Below are 24,738 nucleotides of genomic sequence, written 5' to 3'. Positions count from 1 at the left end.
CGAACGGTCATCTTGAGATCCGGTACAACAATTATGTAATACGCCTGCAACATCTCAAACGGTGCCATATTTGTGCTGAACGTAGGCGTTGTTGACATGATGTCGTTAAACACTCACTCACACCAGAGAAGATTCTTCCGCTGTGACTCAGAGCACAGGTGAAATCCCAACTAGGCGATCTCAGACGACCTTTATCGTATTCGTCTGCACAAATGCTGGGTTCTCCGACAGTGCATGACATTTTTTATCGTAGCTAGGATCCAGGGGCTAATTTCACAAGAGTAGTGCACTAACAATATAGGCCTACATGATGAACAGTAAGTAATGCCATTAATTTTAGGGGATATTCTTTGAGATATTTCAGATCAAAATGTCTAATACAGTTTTGCTCGTTTTTGCTTCCTTTTCGAGATAAAAACAGTTTTATATGAAACATTTCATAGCGTGTTTTGGAAAAGCCATTGATTTAATTCCCATTATGTTCAGTCAGTTTATGAGAGCAGTGTATTATTGTAACAAATGATTGAAATAATTTAAAGTTTGTCCTTTAAATGTGCAGGAATTTGATCCGAACAAATGTAACTTTTAGTTCTGCAAAGACATTTAAAAATGTTGCATTGGTTTGGATCAAATTTCTGCACATTTAAAGGACAAAATTAAAAATCTTTTATTCATTTATTATCACAATAAACTGCTCTCTTAAATTGACTGAGGATATTGGGAATTAAATCAATGACTTTCCCAGAATACGGTATGAAATGTTTCATATAAAACAATTTTTATCTCGGAAAGAAAAAAAAACGAGCAAAATTGTATTAAACTCTTTCGTTTGAAATATCTCAAAGAATATCACCCTGAAGTTAATGGCATTACTTACGATAGAATTGAGGCTGATTCAATCCCATCCCATCTGATCTCTCATTGCTAAAACACTGGCGTATTATTCCGTGAATTTGGATGCGATCGCCGACTCTGGCAGGAATCATAATGAAATTATGATGACAATGATCGAAGGGGAAGAGCATTTTGTGGGTTGTCCCGTTTCCTTCAAAAATACAAATTTCATTCCACTGTAATACTCTTAATTTCATTAAAATTTTGTTTCAGAGAGAGTTACTAATCTCGGTGATACTGAGTGGATAAACAAAACATATTATTATTATTACTATTATTATTATTATTATTATTATTATTATTATTATTATTACTTACTTACTTACTTACTTACTTACTTACTTACTTACTTACTTACTTACTTACTTACTGGCTTTTAAGAAACCCGCAGGTTCATTGCCGCCCTCACATAAGCCCGCCATTGGTCCCTATCCTGAGCAAGATTAATCCATTCTCTATCATCATATCCCACCTCCCTCAAATCCATTTTAATATTATCTTCCCATCTACGTCTCGGCCTCCCTAAAGGTCTTTTTCCCTCTGGTCTACCAACTAACACTCTATATGCATTTCTGGATTCGCCCATACGTGCTACATGCCCTGCCCATCTCAAACGTCTGGATTTAATGTTCCTAATTATGTCAGGTGAAGAATACAATGCGTGCAGTTCTGTGTTGTGTAACTTTCTCCATTCTCCTGTAACTTCATCCCTCTTAGCCCCAAATATTTTCCTAAGCACCTTATTCTCAAACACCCTTAATCTCTGTTCCTCTCTCAAAGTTAGAATCAAAGTTTCACAACCATACAAAACAACCGGTAATATAACTGCTTTATAAATTCTAATTTTCACATTTTTTGACAGCAGACTGGATGATGAAAGCTTCTCAACCGAATAATAACAGGCATTTCCCATATTTATTCTGTGTTTAATTTCCTCCCGAGTATCATTTATTTATTATTATTATTATTATTATTATTATTATTATTATTATTATTATTGTTATTATTATATTACTATTGTCGACTTGGTTGGCGAGTTGGTATAGTGCTGGCCTTCTGTGCCCAAGGTTGCGGGTTCGATCCCGGGCTAGGTTGATGGCATTTAAGTGTGCTTAAATGCGACAGGCTCATGTCAGTAGATTTACTGGCATGTAAAAGAACTCCTGCGGGACAAAATTCCGGCACACCGGCGACGTTGATATAACCACTGCAGTTGCGAGCGTCGTTAAATAAAACATAACATTTTTTTATATTACTATTATGATATTACTATTACTCTATTACCATTATATTATTATTATTATTATTATTATTATTATTATTATTATTATTATTATTATTATTATTATTATTTCTACTACTATTTATTATTACCGAAGTGCAATGCAAAATCTAGGCAAATTCATTTCTCTTATTATGGACTAAAATTACACAATGAATTCATTAAAATTAACCCCGAATTAAGTAACATTAATGGCAACATTTTCAGTAAAAGAATTAATAATATTAAATCATCGATGACAAAGTAGCAACATTTATTTAGTTGGTCAGTGATTAGACCAAGCATGTTCAGCGCGAGCCTTTAAACGAGGTACAACACTGACGTTGAATATATATTTTAAAAGCGTGTGTCTGCATGCAATTCTAAGTTTCTACGTCACAGTTGCTCCTGGTTTGAAGGCTAGAAGTTTACGCTGTGAACATGCCTGAATTAGGTGTTGGCAATCCTGTTACATTTCAATCTAATAAACACAGGCCATTGTTGTGAACAGATAGAGTACCAGAGGGAATGTATCATCAATAGTTTTAAGTTTAATATTCATCCACCATACCCATATTAATATGTTAAACCAAAAAACCTTTATGCATATTGTGGTTAAATATTTCTTGTAAACTGACAAATCATTACGCGCTCCTTTGGAGAGTAATATGAATTCTACTAATAATAATATTGTTGGTATAATAGATACCTGTAATACCGATCCCGCTGTGCAACGTGTTATGTGGTTACGATTTTTGCCACCATTGGCTTCAATATTCTCTTATAAAGTTCAATGGAGTGGGTTGAGGTAATTTGGGTATAAGAAACAGCCTTTTTTTTTAAGTTTAGAAACCAGTGGCGGCTCGTGAACTTGTGAATTGGGGGAGCTGCAGTAGATTTGGTACATACAAATTCCACTTCTTGATATCATTACTAATAAGTACAGGACAAAAATAAATGCACTACATATCGAAAAATCAAAACTTCCTGACTTAGTTGGGAGATGTCTGTGGAATCATTTGCCATAATCGCTAAAAAAACTAATACCATCGATTTCAGTCTGAATTTCAAATCGGGAGACACTCAACTTGCAATCTACCAGTTCATCCTGAATTGTTTTAGAATTACCTTTAAACAGTGGCATGTTCCAAATGATTTGTAAGAGACTCGTTTAGATGACTCACGAAACACACCAGAGTTCTTCGAATCGTTCTTCGAAACGTTTTTCATCTTGTCCCCTAAGGGTAAGTTCATATTGGCCACAAAATTTGATACAATCAATATTTTTTTAAATAATTTCACGGTTTTTTTTCACTTCTTTGTTATGTTTGAGAATGTTTGTTCTGTTCACTTCACTTAATTGCGCAGCAATATTAGTTTTTCCTAACATAGCCAATGAAACAACATTTTTCAAGGGAGACTGCTTTTCAATTTTTAGGGGCAAATATCCTAAATCTGTCACACCACTCTTAGTCAATGCAAGATCACCACCGAAGAGGAGGCAAGGAAAACAAAATACAGCATTTTTTTTTTTTGTTCACATCCACGTAACCACAAATGCTTAGCGTAAATTTCATTGTTATACTTCCTTACATACTGTATGTGCACTATTTCGGCTGGATGAAGCTTGAGTAAGATTTAAGTCGGGTAACGGACGACCCTTTAATTTCACTTCATTACATCAATCTTCTCCACAAGGGAAAGTTGAGAAAAATAAAATTAATATTCTGTAATTCACACACACTCATGCTTGCACATTTGCACTGGTTGTTACGGTACTAAGACGTCACACCAAAGCAACACTCAGATATACTGATGGTCAACAATTTTCTAAAACTGGAAAAGAAGTCTCTTTCGTATTATACGTGCTATATCAAAAGGATTCTACTCGTGCAATCATTTTGAGTTAAGGTAAATCCTAAGATTCTACTGGAGGCTGGATATACAGGGTGTATCAAAAATACGTGTACAAACTTCAGGCATGGGTTCCTTACACCAAAAGAAGGAAAAAAGTTCATATGAACATATGTCCCATAATCCTTTGTTTCCCCGTTATTCATTTATTACTAAAAGTTTGCGTCCAACGGCCTTCGAGGTCCAACCTCAAAACTTCATTTCTTTATGCACTCATTCATAGAAGGCTGTGACTCGTTGTATCAGATATGGATTGCAGATGGCGAAGTGTTGCCATAGAGACTTGTTTACATGTGTCATTTGTCATTAGTCTGTCTTCAACGTTGCAATTGTGAACGTGGAGTGAGTTAACATATTTCGTTCAACCATGGCAGGACGATATTCATTTCGTGAGCAGGCTGACATAATTTTTATGTATGGTCGCGCGAATGGTAATGGACGCGAGGGTGTACGGCTGTATCAGATGGCGTTTCCAGACCGAAGACAACCGAATCATCAAACGTTTGTTGCTGTGTATCGTTGCGTTGCTGAGACAGGAACCGTTGCACCACAGACTGGTGATCGAGGAAGACCAAGAGTTGTTCGTACGCCGAACCTCGAAGAAGACATTTTACACTGTGTCGAAGACGATCCAGGTATCAGTACAAGACAATTGGCTGTGGCAACTGGTACATCACACAGTACAGCATGGAGGGTACTTCACGAGCAGCTCTTGTATCCGTATCATATGCAACGTGTGCAGGGCCTTTCGCGTGCCGATTATCCACCACGGGAGAACTTTTGCCGATGGTTTGTAGCACAAATAGCCAATCCATTGTTTGTCTCATCAGTTTTGTTTACAGACGAAGCAACGTTTGGGAGAGATGGAATTACCAATTTCCACAATGAACACGTATGGGCAGATCGTAATCCTCGTGCTGTATTTCAGGCTAGACATCAGCAACAATTTAGGATTAATGTGTGGGCTGGAATTGTAGGTGACTGTCTGGTAGGTCCATACGTTCTATCAGCACGTCTTACAGGTGCTATCTACAGGGACTTTATCCAAAACACTCTTCCAGAATTACTGCACGAAGATGTGCCTCTGAACATAAGACAAAACATGTGGTTCATGCATGATGGGGCTCCAGCACATTTTAGTCGCCTTGTTCGAGATACACTGACTGATGTCTACAATGACATATGGATAGGCAGAGGAGGACCAGTTCAATGGCCAGCACGTTCTCCCGACCTCATCCTTTGGATTTTTATCTTTGGGGGCACCTTAAACAATTGGTTTATGGAGCAGACATCCTGGATCATGAAACTCTTCATCGACGTGTCATGGAAGCTTGCGAAACCATTCGACATCATCCCGGAGTATTTGAAAGGGTGCGACAGTCCATGATTCGACGAGTGCATGCATGTCTAGAAGCAAGAGGAGGACATTTCGAGCATTGGTTATGAGTTTTGTGTGTTGCATTTTATGAGTGTAGCAATGTGTTGAACAGTTCCTAACGGGGAAACAAAGGATTATGGGACATATGTTCATATGAACTTTTTTCCTTCTGTTGGTGTAAGGAACCCATGCCTGAAGTTTGTACACGTATTTTTGATACACCCTGTATATATATATATATATATATATATATATATATATATACGTAATAATAAGACAAAAAAGAATATTAATTTCGTTATATTAACTCGATAAGATTCTACAACAATAAGTATGTGAAGAGAAAATAAAAATGTTGTCATTAAGTTTCAAGGGAATAGAGAATCCATTTGACGCAGCATTACAATAGCGGTATGGGAGTGAAGGAAATATCTTCCCTTGTCGCCTGGCTCTGCAAGCCACTGCAGCGAAATATAGGTTTTAAACAGCGGCAGTTTCCCCTCTGCTTCCCTTCACCTCTCTACCCCCTGACCAAGCAAGACACACTCTCTATGAGCTGACCACCCTGCAGATCCCAGGACGGCTTTGAATGCAGTGTCAATTCCAATACAGTCGACGCGCAAAAAGATTATGCATAAGATAATAGTACATATTCCCGGCCAGATGAAATATAAAGCAATTTAGCAATAAAAGCTGTAACAATTCTTCTACAAATTAAAACAAATATTATTATTTTCCCGTCAAAGCAGGGAGTGCTGCAGCTCCGCAGCTCTTATGGACGAGCCGCCCCTGTTAGAAACCCAAAGCCTGTTATAATGATACAATTTTGGAGTCAGTTTTTTATCTGTTAGCACTGTGACCTTCTAGGATGATTCTATTTCATTTTCAAGTATGTTGGCATCTTCTTATCATAATAACCCTAAGTTTAACTATACTCCATTTATCTCATAGATGGAGAAATTTGGGTCTAATGTGCATTATTGAAGTAAAACACGCTTTAAAGTCCTGAATCAAATTATCCCGTCCATATCCCAGTGTATGTATCCTAGAACAGAATGTAGAAGTTAGGTAGGCATTAAAAAAAATAATTAGACCTAACAAGATAAAGAAATTTTAGCCAATACTTAAGTTCTTGATAATGGTTAATTTGTAAATTTAAAATATCTCCCATTGAAATCAGGGACCTTTTTTTTACCGGCAGTATCTGTGTGATCAACACAAATTTTAACACTCCGTGATAGGCAATATGTATTAAGTTGGCATGTGTTTGAAGATTGGGTAAAGTTTTATTCAATAAATTTATTGTAACTACCCAAATTACTCCGATCCACGTTATTTGTGTATCATGTCTGTGATATGAACAGTATATCTGCTTGACTTCTTTTCCGAGGGAAGCCTTGCTAAGAATTATTCACGTTTAATTTTTCATCGTCATTGATCGGGCTTGTACTCCCGAATCTCCGATCCAAAGACACACGTAATGGTCATCCATGACACAGGACTGCAACTTCACATCCCTTCCGAAGGAAGTCTCGATAAGAAATTTACCACCCTTAAATACGCATAGCGTACCTCAAATGGTAATGACAAAAAATAGCCTATAACACCATAGGTACCCAGGCATATGGTAAGCCCTTCGGAAAGACAAAGGAAGAACAATGCGGGAATTGTCATATCTATATGTTTGGTTACAGATGACGTCAACAACGAAGAAGCTGATTCCTGGTAGAGTATCGGAGTCCAGAATTTACACAGTCGGGCCTTCCTACGCAGAGACACGTAACTCATCGTCAAGAGGCGTTTAAAAGATGAGCGCTCTGTGGACACTTACAGTGAAGCTTGTGCACACGGAGGAGCATGGAGACGGTCCACGTACTGGCTGCGTGCCTGCTAGTTACGCCCTTCCTCCTGCAGTCATCTCAAGGTACAGAACGTCCAGCAAGATTATTCAGACGCTACCACTTTCAGATATTATTATTAATATTATTATTACTATTATTATTATTATTGGACTAGGCTTCTTAATAATAATATTAATAGTAACAATAATTTATTATTTATTTATTCTTTATTTTTATTATTATTATTATTATTATTATTATTATTATTATTATTATTATTATTATTATTTACGTGCTGTACAACAGCCAGAGGCCAATTAAAGTTCTGCACAATACAATAGACAAGAATACAAAAAATAGAAAATAATATTAAATTAATAAAAAATACAATGAATATAAATGATAAAGAGAATAATTATTAAATAAATACAATACTAACAAAAGACATAAATTTAAATTAATGAAAACAAAATTACATACAATACTACCAATAAAGTAAATATCGAAGCTGTACAATAAATGGATCTAAATTCATTGCGTGCAAATTGACATTTTTTATGATTCTGAAGACCGAAGAAAGAAATTTTGAATTTCCAGTGTAATTTTTTAAAATAATAATAATAATAATAATAATAATAATAATAATAATAATAATAATAATAATAATGATAATAATAATAATACAGTAATAATAATAATAATAACAACAATAACAGCAACAATAATAATATTTCGATATTGCTAGAATTCGATAGAGTTGTTGAATAGTAATGTACTACTACTACCATTATTATTATTATTATTATTATTATTATTATTATTATTATTATTATTATTATAGATCTAAATGGCGCTATTCCGAAAATAATAATTTATTTTTTATTATTAGTGATATTAAAGTCTACAGTAAGTAGTCAAAAAGAGGATAGCACAAGATTTACAATAATAATAATAATAATAATAATAATAATAATAATAATAATAATAATAATAGCCACCGGCATGGCTCTGTCCGCTAAGACGCTTGCCTACCGATCCGGAGTTGCGCTTGGTTGTGGGTTCGATTCCTGCTTGGGCTGATTATGTGATTGGGTTTTTTCCGAGGTTTTCCCCAACAATAATGCAAATGTCAGGTAATCTATGGCGAATCCTCGATCTCATTTCGCCAAATATCCTCTCACTATCACCAATCTCATCGACGCTAAATAATATCGTAGTTGATACATCGTCGTTAAATAATCAAGTAAATAATAATAATAATAATAATAATAATAATAATAATAATAATAATAATGCACATTGAAAGTAATTATTGTGTCAAATAAAGCGTATGGCAATTAGCCAATACGAGGATAACAATAAAGATACACTAATAATAATAATAATAATAATAATAATAATAATAATAATAATAATAATAATGCACATTGAAAGTAATTATTGTGTCAAATAAAGCGTATGGCAATTAGCCAATACGAGGATAACAATAAAGATCAATAATAATAATGATAATAATAATAATAATAATAATAATAATAATAATAATAATAATAATAATAATAATAGTAATAGGTAGTAATAATAATAATATTTCGACATTACTGAAGTATATTAATGGTATTGAAATTAATTTATTACTATTATTGTTAGGTCTATTATTATTATTATTATTATTATTATTATTATTATTATTGTTATTATTACTATTATTATTGTTATTGTTATTATTATTATTACTATAAAGTTCATTAATGTTATCGGAACTGTAATTAGATACTACTATTATTATTCTGGGAACTTTATAATTATTCTATTACTATTGCTATTAATAGTGCTATTCCTATCATAATAATAACAGTAATAGTCTAATAATACGAATAAATTCCCGAGCCGTAACTGCGTGGTCTACGGCGTCATAGTTTGCACTTACATTTCCAACATCATAGAACATATAGACTACTGTTCTAGGACTTTTTATATATAGCCTACAGCTTTTGAGTTGAGGCATTATCACTATCAACTTACTGTAAGCAATCATTGATTAATCCACTTGGTCCGTTTCTCTTCAGATTTAAAGCTGATTTCTCTATTGCTATGGTTATGAAATATGGATCCTAAAATCAAGTTAACTTAAAAAATTTATAAGCTGCTCAGATGAGGTATTCAACCCTTCAAGATTTAGATGTGCTTGGTTTATTTTTTTCTAGTTAAAACTCTCAATCTACTATAAGCAAGTTGCGCGGGTTCGATTCCCGCTTGGGCTGATTACCTGGTTGGGTTTTTCCGAGGTTTTTCCCAACCATAAGGTAAATGTCAGGTAATCTATGGCGAATCCTCGGCCTTATCTCGCCAAATATCTCGCTATCACCAATCTCATCGACGCTAAATAACCTCGTAGTTGATACAGCGTCGTTAAATAACCAAGTAAAATTTAAAAAACAACTATAAGCATGTTAGTACTATTGGCTCTTTATCACTCCCTCTGGGTATTTGTTTGCTATATTTGGTAAGCGATAGTCTTGAATTCTAGATAAACGATCTAGTTTTGTCTGTATTTCTGAATTATATTGTGCAGACTGTCAACATTTCAGTTCTTATTTTGCAGTTTATTTTGTGCAGAAACCTGCTGTCAAGAACCACATTATTTGAACTATTCACAGACGCAAATTAATCTTTTCACAGGACGGGATATCGAGATAGATGGTGAAACATCTCTGCCCCCAAATGGACTGTTACTCCAACGTCTGGCGCGCAGTCCAGAAGTTGAAGTCTCTGAAGCTGTTGTACTTCCTACAAGTTCGTCTGGCACTCTGAACCTCGGCTACTCGACGGGGAACTGCGCAGACTGCACTGACGCTGCTCTCCAAAAATTTTTTCCATCCAGCTTCAGCGCAAGTCAGTCTTCTAGCTTCAGTGGCAGTCAATCATCAAGCTTCAGTAAAAGCGAATCTTCCAGTTTGAGCAGTCTGAATCAACCTTCAAGCTTCAATACTAAACACTCTTCCAGTTTAAGTGGAAGCCAAGCTTCCAGTTTTAGCAAGAGTCAGTCCTCTAAAGTTAGTGGTGGTAATGCTTTTGGTTTCAACAAAAGTCAATCTGCTAGTTCAAGTGGAAGTCAGTCTTCAAATTTCATCAAAAGTGAATCTTCCAGTTTGGATGGAAGTCTATTAACTGGCGACACTGCAATCCAAACACCAACAGTCAGAGTAAGTGAGTCTTCAAGTCTTAGCGGGAGTCAATCTGGTGGTAATGCTTTTGGTTTCAACAAAAGTCAGTCAACTAGTTCAAGTGGTAGTCAGTCTTCAAATTTCATCAAAAGTGAATCTTCCAGTTTGGATGAAAGTCTATTAACTGGCGACACTGGAATCCAAACACCCACAGTCAGAGTAAGTGAGTCTTCAAGTCTTAGCGGGAGTCAATCGTCGAGTGTCAGTGGTAACAATTCTTCTACTTACACTTTAAATCAAGAACCGAAACACGGTTCAAGCGAGGGAGATCAAGATCAACCTGTCAAATACAGCGAAAGTCAGTCTTTCAGTTACAGCGGAAGTAATTCTTCAAACTACAATGAAAGTAATTCCGTAAATTATATTGGTGATCAACAGATAAGCTACAATGCAGTCCACTCCCCAAATCAGTTATCGAGCAATTCCGACAGCCAGACGTCCAGTGACAGTCAACTTTCCAATCAAAATGGAAGTCAAGACGGTACATCCATTGTAATTCAACAGCCTGCATACATTGTGGATCAAAGACCTGTTTACAAAGAAATTCAACCGTCAGAGCATAGACTTGATCAATCCTTGAGTTACAGTGGAAGTAATGCCTCCGATTATAGTGGTAGTCAAACTTCAAATTATGCAAATGACCAAAAATTGACATATAATCAAGACCACTTACCTCATTATAGTGTCAAGAATTCTTACAGTATGGACCAAGTAAACGCCGATGGAAAGTCATCCAAAGCAAATAATGTTGCCGGCTATAATGAATATCAGCGACCCACTTACACATTTTACTACGTCAGAAAAGCGCCTATATACAGCGAAAGTCCGTCTTCCAGTTATGGCGGGACTCAGTCTTCTATTTACAGTGGAAGCCAATTGCTAGGTCAACAACCCAGCTACAATGGAAATTATGAAAAAAATTCTTACAGTCAAAGCGGAAGCCAAACTCCCAACGAGAGTGGAATCCAGTCGTCAAAACCCAATTTACGTCAACAACTAAGTTATAATGGGAATTATGATGGCAATTCCTACAGCCAAAGTGAAAGCCAAACGTCTAGTGATAGTGCAGATCAATCATCCGATTTAAATTTGTATCAACAAGTCAGTTCCGGTGGTAATTTTGAAAGAAATTCCAACCGCCAAAGCGGAATTCAAACTTCCAGTGACAATGGAAACTATTCATCTCATTTACATCAACAGCCAATTTCAAACGTAAATCTTGACAAAAATTCCTATAGCCAAAATGGAAAACAAACGTCTAGTGATAGTATAAACCAATCACTCAATTCTAATTTACATCAGCAACCTAGTTACAACGGAAACATCGACATAAATTCCACCAGCCAAAGCGGAAGCCAAACTTTCGATGATAGTGGAAGTCAATCGTCTAATTTCAATTTCCAACAACCCAGTTACACCGAAAATCTTCATGGAAATTCCAACCGCCAAAGCGAAGGTCAAACTTCCAGTGACAATGGAAACTATTCATCGAATTCTTATCTACATCAACAGCCAATTTCAAACGTAAATCTCGACAAAAATTCGTACAGCCAAAATGGAAAACAAACGTCTAGTGATAGAGTAAACCAATCACTCAATTCAAATTTACATCAGCAATCTAGTTACAACGGAAACATCGACATAAATTCCCCCAGCCAAAGTGAAAGCCAAACTTTCAGTGACAGTGGAAGTCAATCGTCTAATTACAATATCCAACGACCCAGTTACACCGAAAATGTTCATGGAAATTCCAACCACCAAAGCGAAGGTCAAACTTTTAGTGACAATGGAAACTATTCATCGAATTCTTATCTACATCAACAGCCAATTTCAAACATAAATCTCGACAGAAATTCATACAGCCAAAATAGGAAACAAACATCTAGTGACAGAGTAAACCAATCACTCAATTCAAATTTACATCAGCAATCTAGTTACAACGGAAACATCGACATAAATTCCACCAGCCAAACTGGAAGCCAAAGTGGTAGTCAATCGTCTAATTTCAATTTCCAACAACCCAGTTACACCGGAAATGTTCATGGAAATTCCTACAGCCAAAGTGGAAGCGAATCCTCAGATTTGAATACCCATCAATACCGAAATGATAACAGAAAACATGGCAGCAATTCTTACAGTCAAAGCGGAAGTCAGTCATCAAACAACAACAGCAACGAAAATCAGTCACATTATAATACAAAAGAATTGCCAGTTTACACACAACCCCAACAATCAACCAACGACGATCAAAGTAATATTTACAGTGGCAACTATCCTTCCAGAGGCAGCGGAATACAAACATTTGACAACGCCAGAGATGGATCCCTTTCAAACAGCGGAAGCCAATCTTGGAGCCGTAGTGGAAGTCAATCTTGGAGCAGTAGCTCAAGTCATTCACTGAGCGGGAGTCGAAGTCAATCTTCTAGCAGCAGTGGTAGTCAGTCCAGTTCTGGATTTTACCCACAATATCCTAGAAACATACAGTACAATCCGTGTTACAGACAATCATATCCAAATGGAGGCAGCTACAGTTACAGTTCTAGCCAAAGTTCAAGCAACAGTGGCAATTTCGGATATTATTACCCTTATTTTCCATTTTCAAGGCCCAGTAATGGTCAATCACCCTCCGGTGGACAGTTTTCTGGAAGTTCCAGTCATAGTTCGAGTGGGAACTCTCCCCTATACCCAGGACATAACGGAAATGTTCCAGGGTATTCAAGCAGCTCTTCTCAGAGTTCATCGCAAAGTGGGTCGTCCTCTGGAGGCTCCAGCTTCAGTTCCAGCAGCAGTAGCAGTGGTGGGGGAGGTGAAGTTCCCCAAGTGACAACCACAACTGAATTCTCAATACCGGATGGACAATGTGGGGGATATGGGGGCTGCTAGAACTTAGACATATGGAATTGAAGTGAGTGTTTTGTGTTTCTGAGACGGTACTGTTACTACCTTGTGGCTAAAACTTTGATGAGTACTAGATACAGTTGCCGTAAAATACTGAAGAAACAACTGGATCACATAGTGTTATTACTCGTAGTAAACACGCCAAAGTTTATGACGATGCATGCTACCAAAATCACTCGTATAGGTACAATGTATAGGAACAAATTTGCATTTAAAATTATAAAAATTGTTTTATTATTCATACCACCACCAAATGTCTATTTTCAGAAACAGAATATCATTACTGTGAATGATTTCAATGCACGTGTGGCTATTTTATTTGCAAATGGCTTTTAAGGAACCCGAAGGTTCATTGCCGCCCTCACATAAGCCCGCCATCGATCCCTATCCTGTGCAAGATTAATCCACTCTATATCATCATATCCCACCTCCCTCAAATCCATTTTAATATTATCCTCCCATCTAAGCCTCGGCCTCTCCAAAGGTCTTTTTTCCTCTAGCCTCCCAACTAACACTCTATATGCATTTCTGGATTCGCCCATACGTGCTACATGCCCTGCCCATCTCAAACATCTGGATTTAATGTTCCTAATTATGTCAAGAAGTGAAGAATAGAATGCGTGCAGTTCTGCGTTGTGTAACGTTCTCCATTCTCCTATAACTCCAACCCTCTTAGCCACAAATATTTTCCTAAGAACCTTATTCTCAAACACCCTTAGCCTCTGTTCCTCTCTCACAGTGAGAGTCCAAGTTTCACAACCATGAAGAACAACCGGTAATATAACTGTTTTATAAATTCTAATCAGATTTTTTGACAACAAACTAGATGACAAAAGCTTATTATTTTATTTATTTTGTTTACATTTTAAAAAACGATGTGTGTAAGTTATAGATCTCTCACTTTGTGGTGGCAGTCCGTTTAGGAGTAGGCGTCGGATTGAGTGACACATGCAGCGTAAATGTAAGAAAAGATAGCCTGGTACAGTCAGAGTGTAATAAAATCCTATTTACACTTACTTACTTACTGCCTTTTAAGGAACCCGGAGGTTCATTGCCGCCCTCACATAAGCCCGCCATTGGTCCCTACCCTGAGCAAGATCAATCCAGTCTCTATCATCATATCCCACCTCCCTCAAATCCATTTTAATATTATCTTCCCATCTACTTCTCGGTCTCTCCAAAGGTCTTTTTCTCTCCGGCCTCCCAATTAACACTCTATATGCATTTCTGAATTCGCCCATACGTGCTACATGCCCTGCCCATCTCAAATGTCTGGATTTAATGTTCCTAATTATGTCAGGTGAAGAATACAATGCGTGCAGTTCTGTGTTGTGTAACTTTCTCCATTCTCCTGTAACTTCATCCCTCTTATCCCCAAATATTTTTCTAAGCACCTTATTCTCAAACACCCTTAACCTATGTGCCTCTCTGAAAGTGAGAGTCCAAGTTTCACAACCATAAAAAACAACCGGTAATATAACTGTTTTATAAATTCTAACTTTCAGATTTAATCCTATTTACACACAAAATAAATACACTTTTTCAGTATTGTGGTATGATGAGACAGGTGAAAGTAAACATTTTTTCACCGCACGATTAATACGCAATGCTTGGACATCCTGACGTTTTATCTCAGTCGATTCTAAGAACAACAAATACCTCACAGGAACAAGGACATAAGAGAGGTGCTACCACAAAGTGAAACATCCCCGTACACTGTACAAATTAAGTCAAATGTTTTCATTTTCATATTAGACTATAAGTAATTATAGTAATCCAGAAAACAAAATTCTATCTTTTTTATATGAAAGCATATTTTTATCCGAAGACAGGTTTCAATCTTATAAGTGACACCAATACGGTATCATTCATGAGGCAACTAAGGCAGAAGTTTATGGGGTAGGAGATTGTATTTATTTAAATTTTTTAATAATTGTTCAGGAATTAAAAATGTATAAACAGTAATAAAATTCGAAACGCGCAAAGAATTGAATTGCTATGACAAATGAAAAACGTGGCTACAGTAAAAGTATATTGGGTAATTATGTGTCAATATTATGGCATTAATTTTTATTGTTATTAGTAAGTTCAATAAAGAGTCTTCCAATAAGAGTGTCATAGTTTTAAAATGAAGCAGATTGTATAAACGAAAGAGGTTTATTTATTTTATTATTATTATTTTGAAGGTCACTTCGTATGGAAGAGAACGTCAGTTGAATGGCCGCCGCGGCTTCGTTGGGTTGCGCGTATACGGGTCTTCCAATTTTCAATGACAGACAAATATAAACCAGGCTCAATTTCACGAATAACGCTCGTGTTATTCTTCCTTAGATTATTAACTATTTCTGGTTGTTGATATAAATCGTGATTTAATATAACCTCGAGCCATCGGCGTAGTTCAGTCGACTAAAGCGCTTTCCTGTCGATCCGGAGTTGCACTCGGGCACGGGTTCGATTCCCGCTTGGGCTAATATAATTCGATCAACTTTAGTCAAAATACATGTAATCCCATGTAATTCAATCCATTATAACTTAATTTAGTCTAGTCTAGACCTAACTAATCGAATCAAATTGAATTGGATGTAATCTAAGGGTACGTACACGTTGGAGCAACGATAAACGATAAAAGAAATGATCTAGCGACGCTTTGGTATTATCAAAGAATCAAGTGTTCATATCGGAGCAACGAGGTCGCGGGAAGCGAACATTTTGATTTATCAGTAGAAGATATTCTATACATCCACTTAATGAAAGAAGATATATAGGAAATATCAGCTGCTAAGTTCAAGGTTAATGTAACTTAAATACGTACAAAATTAAACCCGTTTCTCATCCCAAAGATAGTATAAATTCTTTGTGTTGTGATTGGTTCTTGTGATCACATAACATATGACGAATAAATACACAACTGATCAATTTGTCAATATCTACAATAATTAATTTAATAAGCCGAAATAATAATAAATCGATTAATATTTGGATATATTGATAATCACCGTTATTTATACAGATTAATAGTATCTTAATCAGAGTCCATATGAACGACAAGAGCGAAGAAAATGGAACTTTGCTTTTTCGTTGCTTTTATCGTGTATCTTCGCTTTTATCGTTACTCCAATATGCACACCTCAATAACAATGCATGCTTCAATTCTCCCTGATATAGCATCGCTGCTTCTTTTATCGTTTATCGTCGCTCCAACGTGTACATACCCTAATATAACTCAATTTAAATTATTTGTACCGTAATCCAATTCAATCTCTTTTTTTTTTTTTTTCATTTTACTCGTAGTTCAATCTAATTCAACTCAACTTAAAGAAATCTAATTCTTCCTAACCTTAGCCAACAGGATTAAGATGACCAGACATCATCTTTTGTCCGGACATGTCTTCCTTTTTAGCCTTTTCAGGGGTCCGGGCGGATTATTTAAAAATCAACAAATGTCCTCCTTTTTGTAACTTTTTTTTTTCATTGATTGATTCTTCATAAGTACCAGGTCGAAATTGACCCTTTCCTTTAAAAAGAAGTGTAGGAGATCATATGACAAGTTAGAAATTAAAATATTTCAAGGCAACGTAACTCTACCAATAGCAGAGTGAGCATATTGATAATGTCATGTAAGAGGAACCGGTATATTTTGTAACTTGTATGCCTGATATGCCCTTTTTCAAGTAATTTGCCTGTAGGTGGCAGCAGCATCGACGGAATATATTGTTTGCCAACGATCATAACTCTCTTTGCTCCTCCTTGTTATTGTCGATGCTAACTAGTAAATCGAGAGATCGAGGTGCGAATATAAACCTAAATAATTGCATTGTATTTCTTATATTATTCTTTCTAATTTTTAATATCTAATATATTTAATTGGCTAGTTATGCAATGTGTTACAAAATATAAATATAAAATTACTACTTGACAAAATAAATATAATTATATATAATCGTAAAATAAGATAGGCTATTATACTCCGTACAATGAAAAAAATATTATCTGTATATAAAAAAAACTATTCCCCGAAATTAAAAATATGAGTTTAACAATAAATTTTGCAATTTGAACAATACAGTATATAAAACTAAATACAAATACAAATATTTACATACGGAATACTAAATAAATTTTACAAGAGAAAGAGTTCATCCAAAGGGCTGGACTCGGGAAGAGTACCCAAAACGCTCATTACATTTCCGCGTTGAATTGCAATACTTAAACGTTGATGCAAATAAGTAGTACAACGACGATCACCAGTGATGGAGATCAAAATTTGGCCTATTTGAGATACCAAAACTTTAGCGTCATGACTCCAAGGACCGAAGGTCTCCACAGCAAAGGGGACAAAGATATAAACCTAAATAGATATTTTCTGTCCTCTTTAATAATTATAGTTCCCTTGACTTTCATATGTAGCTAACTGTAAAATCATTATTATTAAATTTTTCGTAATTATTTTGTAATAAAATAGACATTAACATACTTTTAAGTCTGATATAAGCCTAAATCTTTACTGTAAATATTCTGTAATAAAATAGATACAGTGAAACCTGCCTTTGCGGTCACTTCATTTAAACGGCCACCTGGCCAAAAGGCCAATTTTCTCTGGAACCAATTGGATTTTCCATAAGATCAATACAAACTCTCTCTTTATTTAGCGGCCACCTCATGCGCCGGCCAGCGGCCGGGGTCTATTTGGATTGGAACGTGACTATAACGGTCACTGTCCAACAAAAAATGTTTTCACGGATACTGTCTGACCTATTATTTCGATGGTTAGACAGGAAGCAATAGCTAAGTGTACAACAGTACACCCTCCATATCTTTGGGGTTAGTTGGTTACTGTTTTATGACTCTTTTGTCACTTTCCACTCCGACCCTGCACAGCTATAAATTCTTACTCGTTTTTTAAGGATTGAAACACGGACATTTTCTATACAGTATGTTTTAGGTAGTTAACCATTCGAATTTTTTTTCTCCTCTTTCTATCTTTCTCTATATGGACCAGCTTTTACAATTTTTCTTCTTTTCATTCACTTTATTCAGAGGAACTGTGAAGTTAGTTTGAGAGAGAAATCATGTCTAACAAATTTAGAGTGGTATTAAGTTTAGAGTTGAGACGAATAATGATTGAAGGAAGTGAGAAGGGAATATCTACGAGAAAAATTGCAGAAATATTCGAATATGGAAGGACACAAGTAAACGGTATAATTAAGAATAAAGATGAAATATTAAAAGAATGAGAGGAAGAGGGAATCTGTGTTTAGTAATGTGAATGATTTCCTTTACGAATGGTTAAAGTGTGCGAGGGCGAAGAAATTGGCAATAAGTGGGCTTATGATTCAAGAGAAAGCTCTTGAAATTGCCAAAGAACTCAATGTAAGAAATTTTGTTGCTAGTAATGGTGGTTAGAGTGCTTTAGAAAACGGCATAACATTGCATTTCGTTCTGTTTCTGATGAAGGAGGTGACATTGCAACCAATGAAGAATGGAGAAAATAGACTGTCTTCAATTCTCGCGGAATATCAACTCAGAGACATTTACAATGTTGACGAAACAGTTTTTTTTCTTCAGGGCCCTCCCTAACAAAACTTAAGTTTCAAGAAAAAAGAGTATAAGGGGGGAAGTTGGCAAAAGACAGAATAACCCTGCTCTTTTGTTTTAATGCTGCAGGAGAAAAAGAACTACTCTTAATGATAGGGAAATCATTAAAACCGAGATGTTTGAAAAAATATTGACATGGGCTTATTGGAGGCGAAATGGACTGCCAACAATAAAGCTTGGATGACATCATCATTGTTTGAGAATTAGCTATGCGATTTCAATTCTAAGATTAAACGACAAAATCGCAATGTGATCCGTGAAATTAGTGTTTCTTCCCCCAAATACGACATCACACCTCCAGTCCCTTGATCAAGGTATTATCCAGTCATTTAAATTGAGGTACCGCAAGCGAGTTTTGAAAAGGCTAGTTGCAAGAATGGAAGAGGCTGACATTAATATGCATGATTGTTGTACGCGCACAGTCCTAAAAAGTCAGTGAAATTCAGTATTTTCATGCTGATTCATAAAAAAAACCGCAACCTTAATCAAGCGGCCACCTGATAAAACGGCCATTTTACAAGGTAACTTCAGATGGCCGCTTTAGACAGGTTTTACTGTATTGACGTAATTTAAAGTACAGCAATTTCACGATATCAGTGTTACGGGATTGATGTTTGGAGCAAGAGGAACGATACCCAACTTCTCTTCTAAATTCTGTAAGATCCTAGGACTGCACAAATCTTTTCTGAATGAACTGGCCCTCCTCATAATTAGAGAGTCAGTCAAACTTTTACGGAACCACCTATATGGACTCTAATTCAGTGTATGGAAAAAATTGACGCACCATTATCATTTTTCTTTTTCCTTCTTAGCTTTCATTGATTCTTTACTTGAATTTTTTTTATTCTGTAAACTGCCATTGTTTGTTGGTGTATTTGTTTGCCTTTTTTCTTATTCTTTTAGCTCTCATCTTCTATTTGTTCTTGTATTGTTTTGTATGCTTTGTCTAATGGCAACCTCTAATTTCATGAAGCTCTGATAAATAAAAAATAAAAAGCCTAAATCTAAGTACATGTTTTCTGTCCTCTTTTTTCGAACAATGTCCTCCTTTTTTAAGCTTTGTGTCCTCTATTTATCGATGTGAATCTGGCCACCCTAAACCGGATCTGATCTAATTTTATTCAGCCGTTCCAATGTAACTTAATTAAATCCTTTCTAATCGAACCAAATTGAATTTAATGCAATTTCGTCTAGTTCAATCCAAAGCAGTATAATTCATTGTAATTCAGTATAACCTAAATTTATCTAATCCAGTATAGGCTAATGCATCATATGTAGCCCACTCCAAACCAATCTAATCTCATCTCAAATTTAATAAATTCGGAATATGAATTTAGAAATAACGACTTCATATCTTAACTTGTAATAGAAAAATGTGTTTTTTGTTTGTTCATGACCTTCATTTCACGATTTTATTTTCGAGTGGTCACGTTCCTTAACTTAGTGCTAATATTTGTCATTTTAAACCATTGACTTTGTCTCTTGAAGAACATTAGAATTTAACAGGACCCCCGAAATGTATTCAGTGACTATGAAGAAATATGGCTACGCTGGTAGAATACATTTAAGCACGAATAGCTTATGAAAGCAGAAAGCTGAGTAATACTTGAAACGACCTACTTTTATCCAGTACGATTAATAGAAACCGTTAATTGAATAAAGAAGAAAGTACATAGCGGTTTGCAGTAAGCGGGGTGGAAGTGATATAATTGTGCAGGTTTTCTTTTTATTTCAGAATTTTCTCATTTAGATTTGTTACGCGATTCATAAGCTTCCATTTCAGCACTAGAATATGCATCTGTGTCAAAGAATGGTGAAGTTTAACTCGTTTTGTATCAATACTTTTATTTTTTTTATTTATTTATTTATTTATTCATTTCAATTTTACGCTTATGACTCCTAGTTTGTCATAAATTCAAACCAACCGTTTAATCTTAATTTCCATAACCCCTCATTATTTCTAGTCATTAAATCATTTATATTTTACAGATAGGCCTACAAGAAAAAAATACTTTCATAGCTCCTGCCCCTGAAGACAATATACTAAAAAAAAAAGGCTTTGTGATGTATCTTGTCTCACTGTGAAAAGAGAGAGAAAGGAGATATGTCTTACTTCGTCTGTATTGTTATAGCGATAGGGGGAGTGGAGCGGTGCCGCCCATCCATCCAGTGGCGGAAGGGACTAGTTGATACATTCTGTAGCGCAAAATAAAATAACAAAATATCTCTCTTCGTACTGTGTAGTTCCGTCACTGAGCTTGTCTTTCAAGAAACTGAGTTCCGGTAGCCTGAACAATAACAAGATTTTGAAAGGAATCCTGAAAATTTACAACCCTCCTATAATCTCCACCCTCATTTGAAGGGACTTGGTTTTATTGCTACTGAGACAAGATAAACCTTACCAGGTATAACTGGTCTGTCTCTCCAGCTTAACACAAAGTCGATCCTCAAATTAATATAGAAAGTAGCAACACTATATATTGAAGGATTTTCTCTCGACATGTTTTTTTTCGTTCTTTCACTAGTGGGCGTTTTCAGTCACATTTATGGTTTTCTGAATCCGAATGTTCTCTTCTTCTTAAAGCGGAGAATATGTCATGGGATTGCTTACAGTAATTTATTGTTAGGATCAACTCCCTCACTACCTGTCGCACAAAAGTTTGAAATTGACGGAAACGGACAGAAAAAAGTTTTCACTTTAGGACAGCAATAGGGTGGAAACAATCCCGGTTAATTATCTTGTTAAAAGTGCATCGCAGCGGAATGATATGTTTTGAAATTCGTTTTTGTACTAAGGTCCATTTTTGTATATTATGAAGTGCACTCCATTACCACCACTTCCATTCAAGATCAGGGTCGGCTCGTGAAGGTTAGTCAGTGACGGATCAGCAAAAACCCAAACGAATGTTACATTAAAATATAGATACGAGTATGTTATAGCAACTGAACCAAACTCTTTGACCAAAGACAAAATCGTTTAACATTTTCACGACAAATATCCGTAGCATTTTTCACAGTTCATAAAGTTTGCTACTCTTCTTGTGGAACAGGTTATTAAATTTATGGTTTTGTTTACGACGTTTGCTTAATCTAAGCATTTTTGTTTTCTTTTAGTCTCCGACAGATTACAGATTTTATCTTTCCTTTAGCAGCCACGGTTTGATTTCCGGTTGCTATAGCAACGGGTGATGATGTAATATAGCTGGGAGGAACGGAACGCGAGACAACCGACGTGTAATGTAGCGCTCACTCACATTCGTAACGCCGAAGCTGCCGCTAGATGGCAGGTACATATTATATGCACCCGTAGCATTGAAATGTATTGCATTTTGACATTAATTACATTTGATATCCAAATATAAGTATTCTGCGCACTCTGTATGCGCAGGAAACGTAAGTAGAACCGCTAAGAACGTCTTGCTTGATGATACCCGTGTAAATCTTTATTGTATGAGCCCAAGGGACTGTGTAGGTAAACCGCATGTGAAAGGCGTCGTTTTTTCTTGAAAAGCGTCGCGACGGGCGTCGTTTGTTATCGCTTCTCGGCCTTTTGGCTAAGATCAAAGTGTAGTATCTGTTCTTATCAGCTTAATATCTGATACGTCCTGCATCGCAGGACCAGAATATTAAACTGATTTTTGGAAAATGACGGAGTGCTAGGGGCTTGCTCCACCTCTGTCACGGGTTGGCCCGGTATTGCAGTACCGCCGGGATCGGCCCACCTAATCGCTTTCACATGTAGTTTAGTTTTTAAACCTGTAGTTAATTACACTCCACGTCGCGATGCCTTTCATGGTGTTTATATGTATACATAGGGTTTCTGCATGATTTCAGCGAGAAATCTTGTACGGATAGTCTGGTAGTTGTTGTTTTCGTATAGGACTTCGTTGGTTGTGTACTCTGTACAGTACCGTGCGGAATAGAGTTGGGCAACACGATTTGTTTTCAGAAGTCCATTCCAACGATTCAATCATACATTACGAATCGATTCTAACGATTCGTTCACGATTCTTCTAGTCTGCGATTGTAACTATTCTTTTGAATCGTCAACGAGTTCACGTTTCTTCCTAGTCTGCGATTCCAACGATTCGTCAACGAACGACACTTTTCTTTGCAAACACGGGTAGAACAAAAACGTTCTACATCTCTCGCATAGATGGCATAAGAGGCGAGACATTGGATTGTCTCTTTCCCATTGGCTGTAACCATTCATCATGACCTCCATTAGTCCACAAAATTATTCAAGTCAGTGTTTCTTAATTATAATTTATCAACTGAACCTCATTATCAAGTATATTTTTTGCATTACATCTCTATTTAACCATGTACATTTCAGGTTTGTGTTCATTATTTCTCACACTTAACAAATGCAGTATTTTGATTTCACTCTCGCTCGGGAGCATTCGGCACGGTTCGGAAATGTCCGCTGACAGGTTACATCAAACAGGTAAATAGAATCGTAGGTTACGATACCATGACGATTCGTTGATATCACGAATCGATTCTTACGATTCTTTATTATTAGTCGTTCGAATGAACGATTCGTTCACTAATCGACCCAACTCTAGTGCGGAATCTGGTTAGTGTAACCTGTGGCGTCGTTTACCCAATCCGTACTTCCAGAACTCTCGTGGCATCGTAACGTCTTTGAGGTGAGGTGGCCAGTGTTGCCAATGCAGCGGTTTTTCCGCTAGGCGATTTCTACCAACATAGAAAAATTGGCAACACGAAACGGCGCAGAAAGATGTGAATTTCTATTACTCCCAGTTCTGTCCTGTACCCACATTGCATCTTACTACAATACTGTAACAGGCAAACCGTTTCTTTAAGAATTATATGAAAGCATGGTTAATACGAAATAAAATCCCGTTCAGTACAAACAAAAATCATTGAAATTGTATAGTAGGCCTACAAAATTATCAAAGCTCATAAAACAGCATATATAATAATAATAATAATAATAATAATAATAATAATAATAATAATAATAATAATAATAATAAGTAAGCAAAATATGCATGAAGCTACAATCACTCGCTGCAAAATCGTGTCAAAGAGACTGATATTCGTGTGCACCAGATAGCATATCTATCACAACTCTTCAGGCCAGTGTTGCCATACCTACTGATTTAGCAGGAGATTTCCTGTTTTTCCATTGAATCTTCTGCTCTACTGATTTTTATGTCAAAAGTCCGAATTTCCCCTGCCTTTTTGGCATGCTGCAGTGACCTAGTTCTATGCCCGGGTTTTCAACTCATTACTTTAGTACACATAGGCCTATATTATGTCTTATTTTTGCATCTTATACACAAGTCAATGCTTTCATTTGTCTCCCTGCTCATATTGCGTCGCCACAATGATGCTTACAAGAAGCAAGGAGAGGGGTCTCGCCTGGAGTCCAGCGGCGGATTATGATATCAGCACACTGCAGAGAAAGACCATGTTTTATACACATGGCTCAACGTTATGGGTCTCTCCAATCCACTCGATAGTCTAAACATAATTACAGAACGATAGAGAACGAATGTTTGAAACCTTACCACGAAAGGATGCAAACCCTCTTCCTCACACACACTCACACAACACACACACACACAAGTATATAATCTTCATGCAACGTCTATCGTCAATTTGCAAAAGGAGGCATTTCGGAAATAAAGTGTTGGAAAACCGCAAAACTATAAGTTAAATTAAAATGTTCATTTTTTTTTTTCCAATTAGATCACTATG

The 24,738-nt window shown here is 36.2% G+C and overlaps 2 protein-coding genes and 1 non-coding gene across 3 annotated transcripts in view; all 3 read left to right on the top strand.

Annotated features, from left to right (window-relative positions):
* Nucleotides 1–7,274, top strand: part of LOC138691770 (uncharacterized) — a 34,793-nt gene extending 27,519 nt beyond the window's left edge. The window contains exon 10 of the mRNA XM_069814146.1: nt 7,142–7,274. The gene's annotated coding sequence lies outside the window, so the exon portion shown is untranslated. The remainder of the gene's footprint in view (nt 1–7,141) is intronic.
* Nucleotides 7,236–13,716, top strand: LOC138691766 (serine-rich adhesin for platelets-like). Its single transcript, XM_069814122.1, has 2 exons — nt 7,236–7,371; nt 9,971–13,716. The coding sequence occupies exons 1-2, from the start codon at nt 7,305–7,307 to the stop codon at nt 13,396–13,398; spliced, it is 3,495 nt and encodes a 1,164-aa protein (XP_069670223.1). The 5' UTR covers nt 7,236–7,304; the 3' UTR covers nt 13,399–13,716.
* An 8,826-nt stretch (nt 13,717–22,542) lies between these two features.
* Nucleotides 22,543–22,735, top strand: LOC138695381 (U2 spliceosomal RNA). The gene has a single exon (XR_011331144.1). It is a non-coding gene; the product is annotated as a U2 spliceosomal RNA (small nuclear RNA).
* Nucleotides 22,736–24,738: the final 2,003 nt, after the last annotated feature.

The sequence above is a fragment of the Periplaneta americana genome, chromosome 2 (assembly GCF_040183065.1).
Source record: "Periplaneta americana isolate PAMFEO1 chromosome 2, P.americana_PAMFEO1_priV1, whole genome shotgun sequence".
Taxonomy (NCBI): Eukaryota; Metazoa; Arthropoda; class Insecta; order Blattodea; family Blattidae; genus Periplaneta; species Periplaneta americana.
Note: the sequence above shows the minus strand (reverse complement) of the source record. Positions and strands in the feature narration are given on the sequence as shown.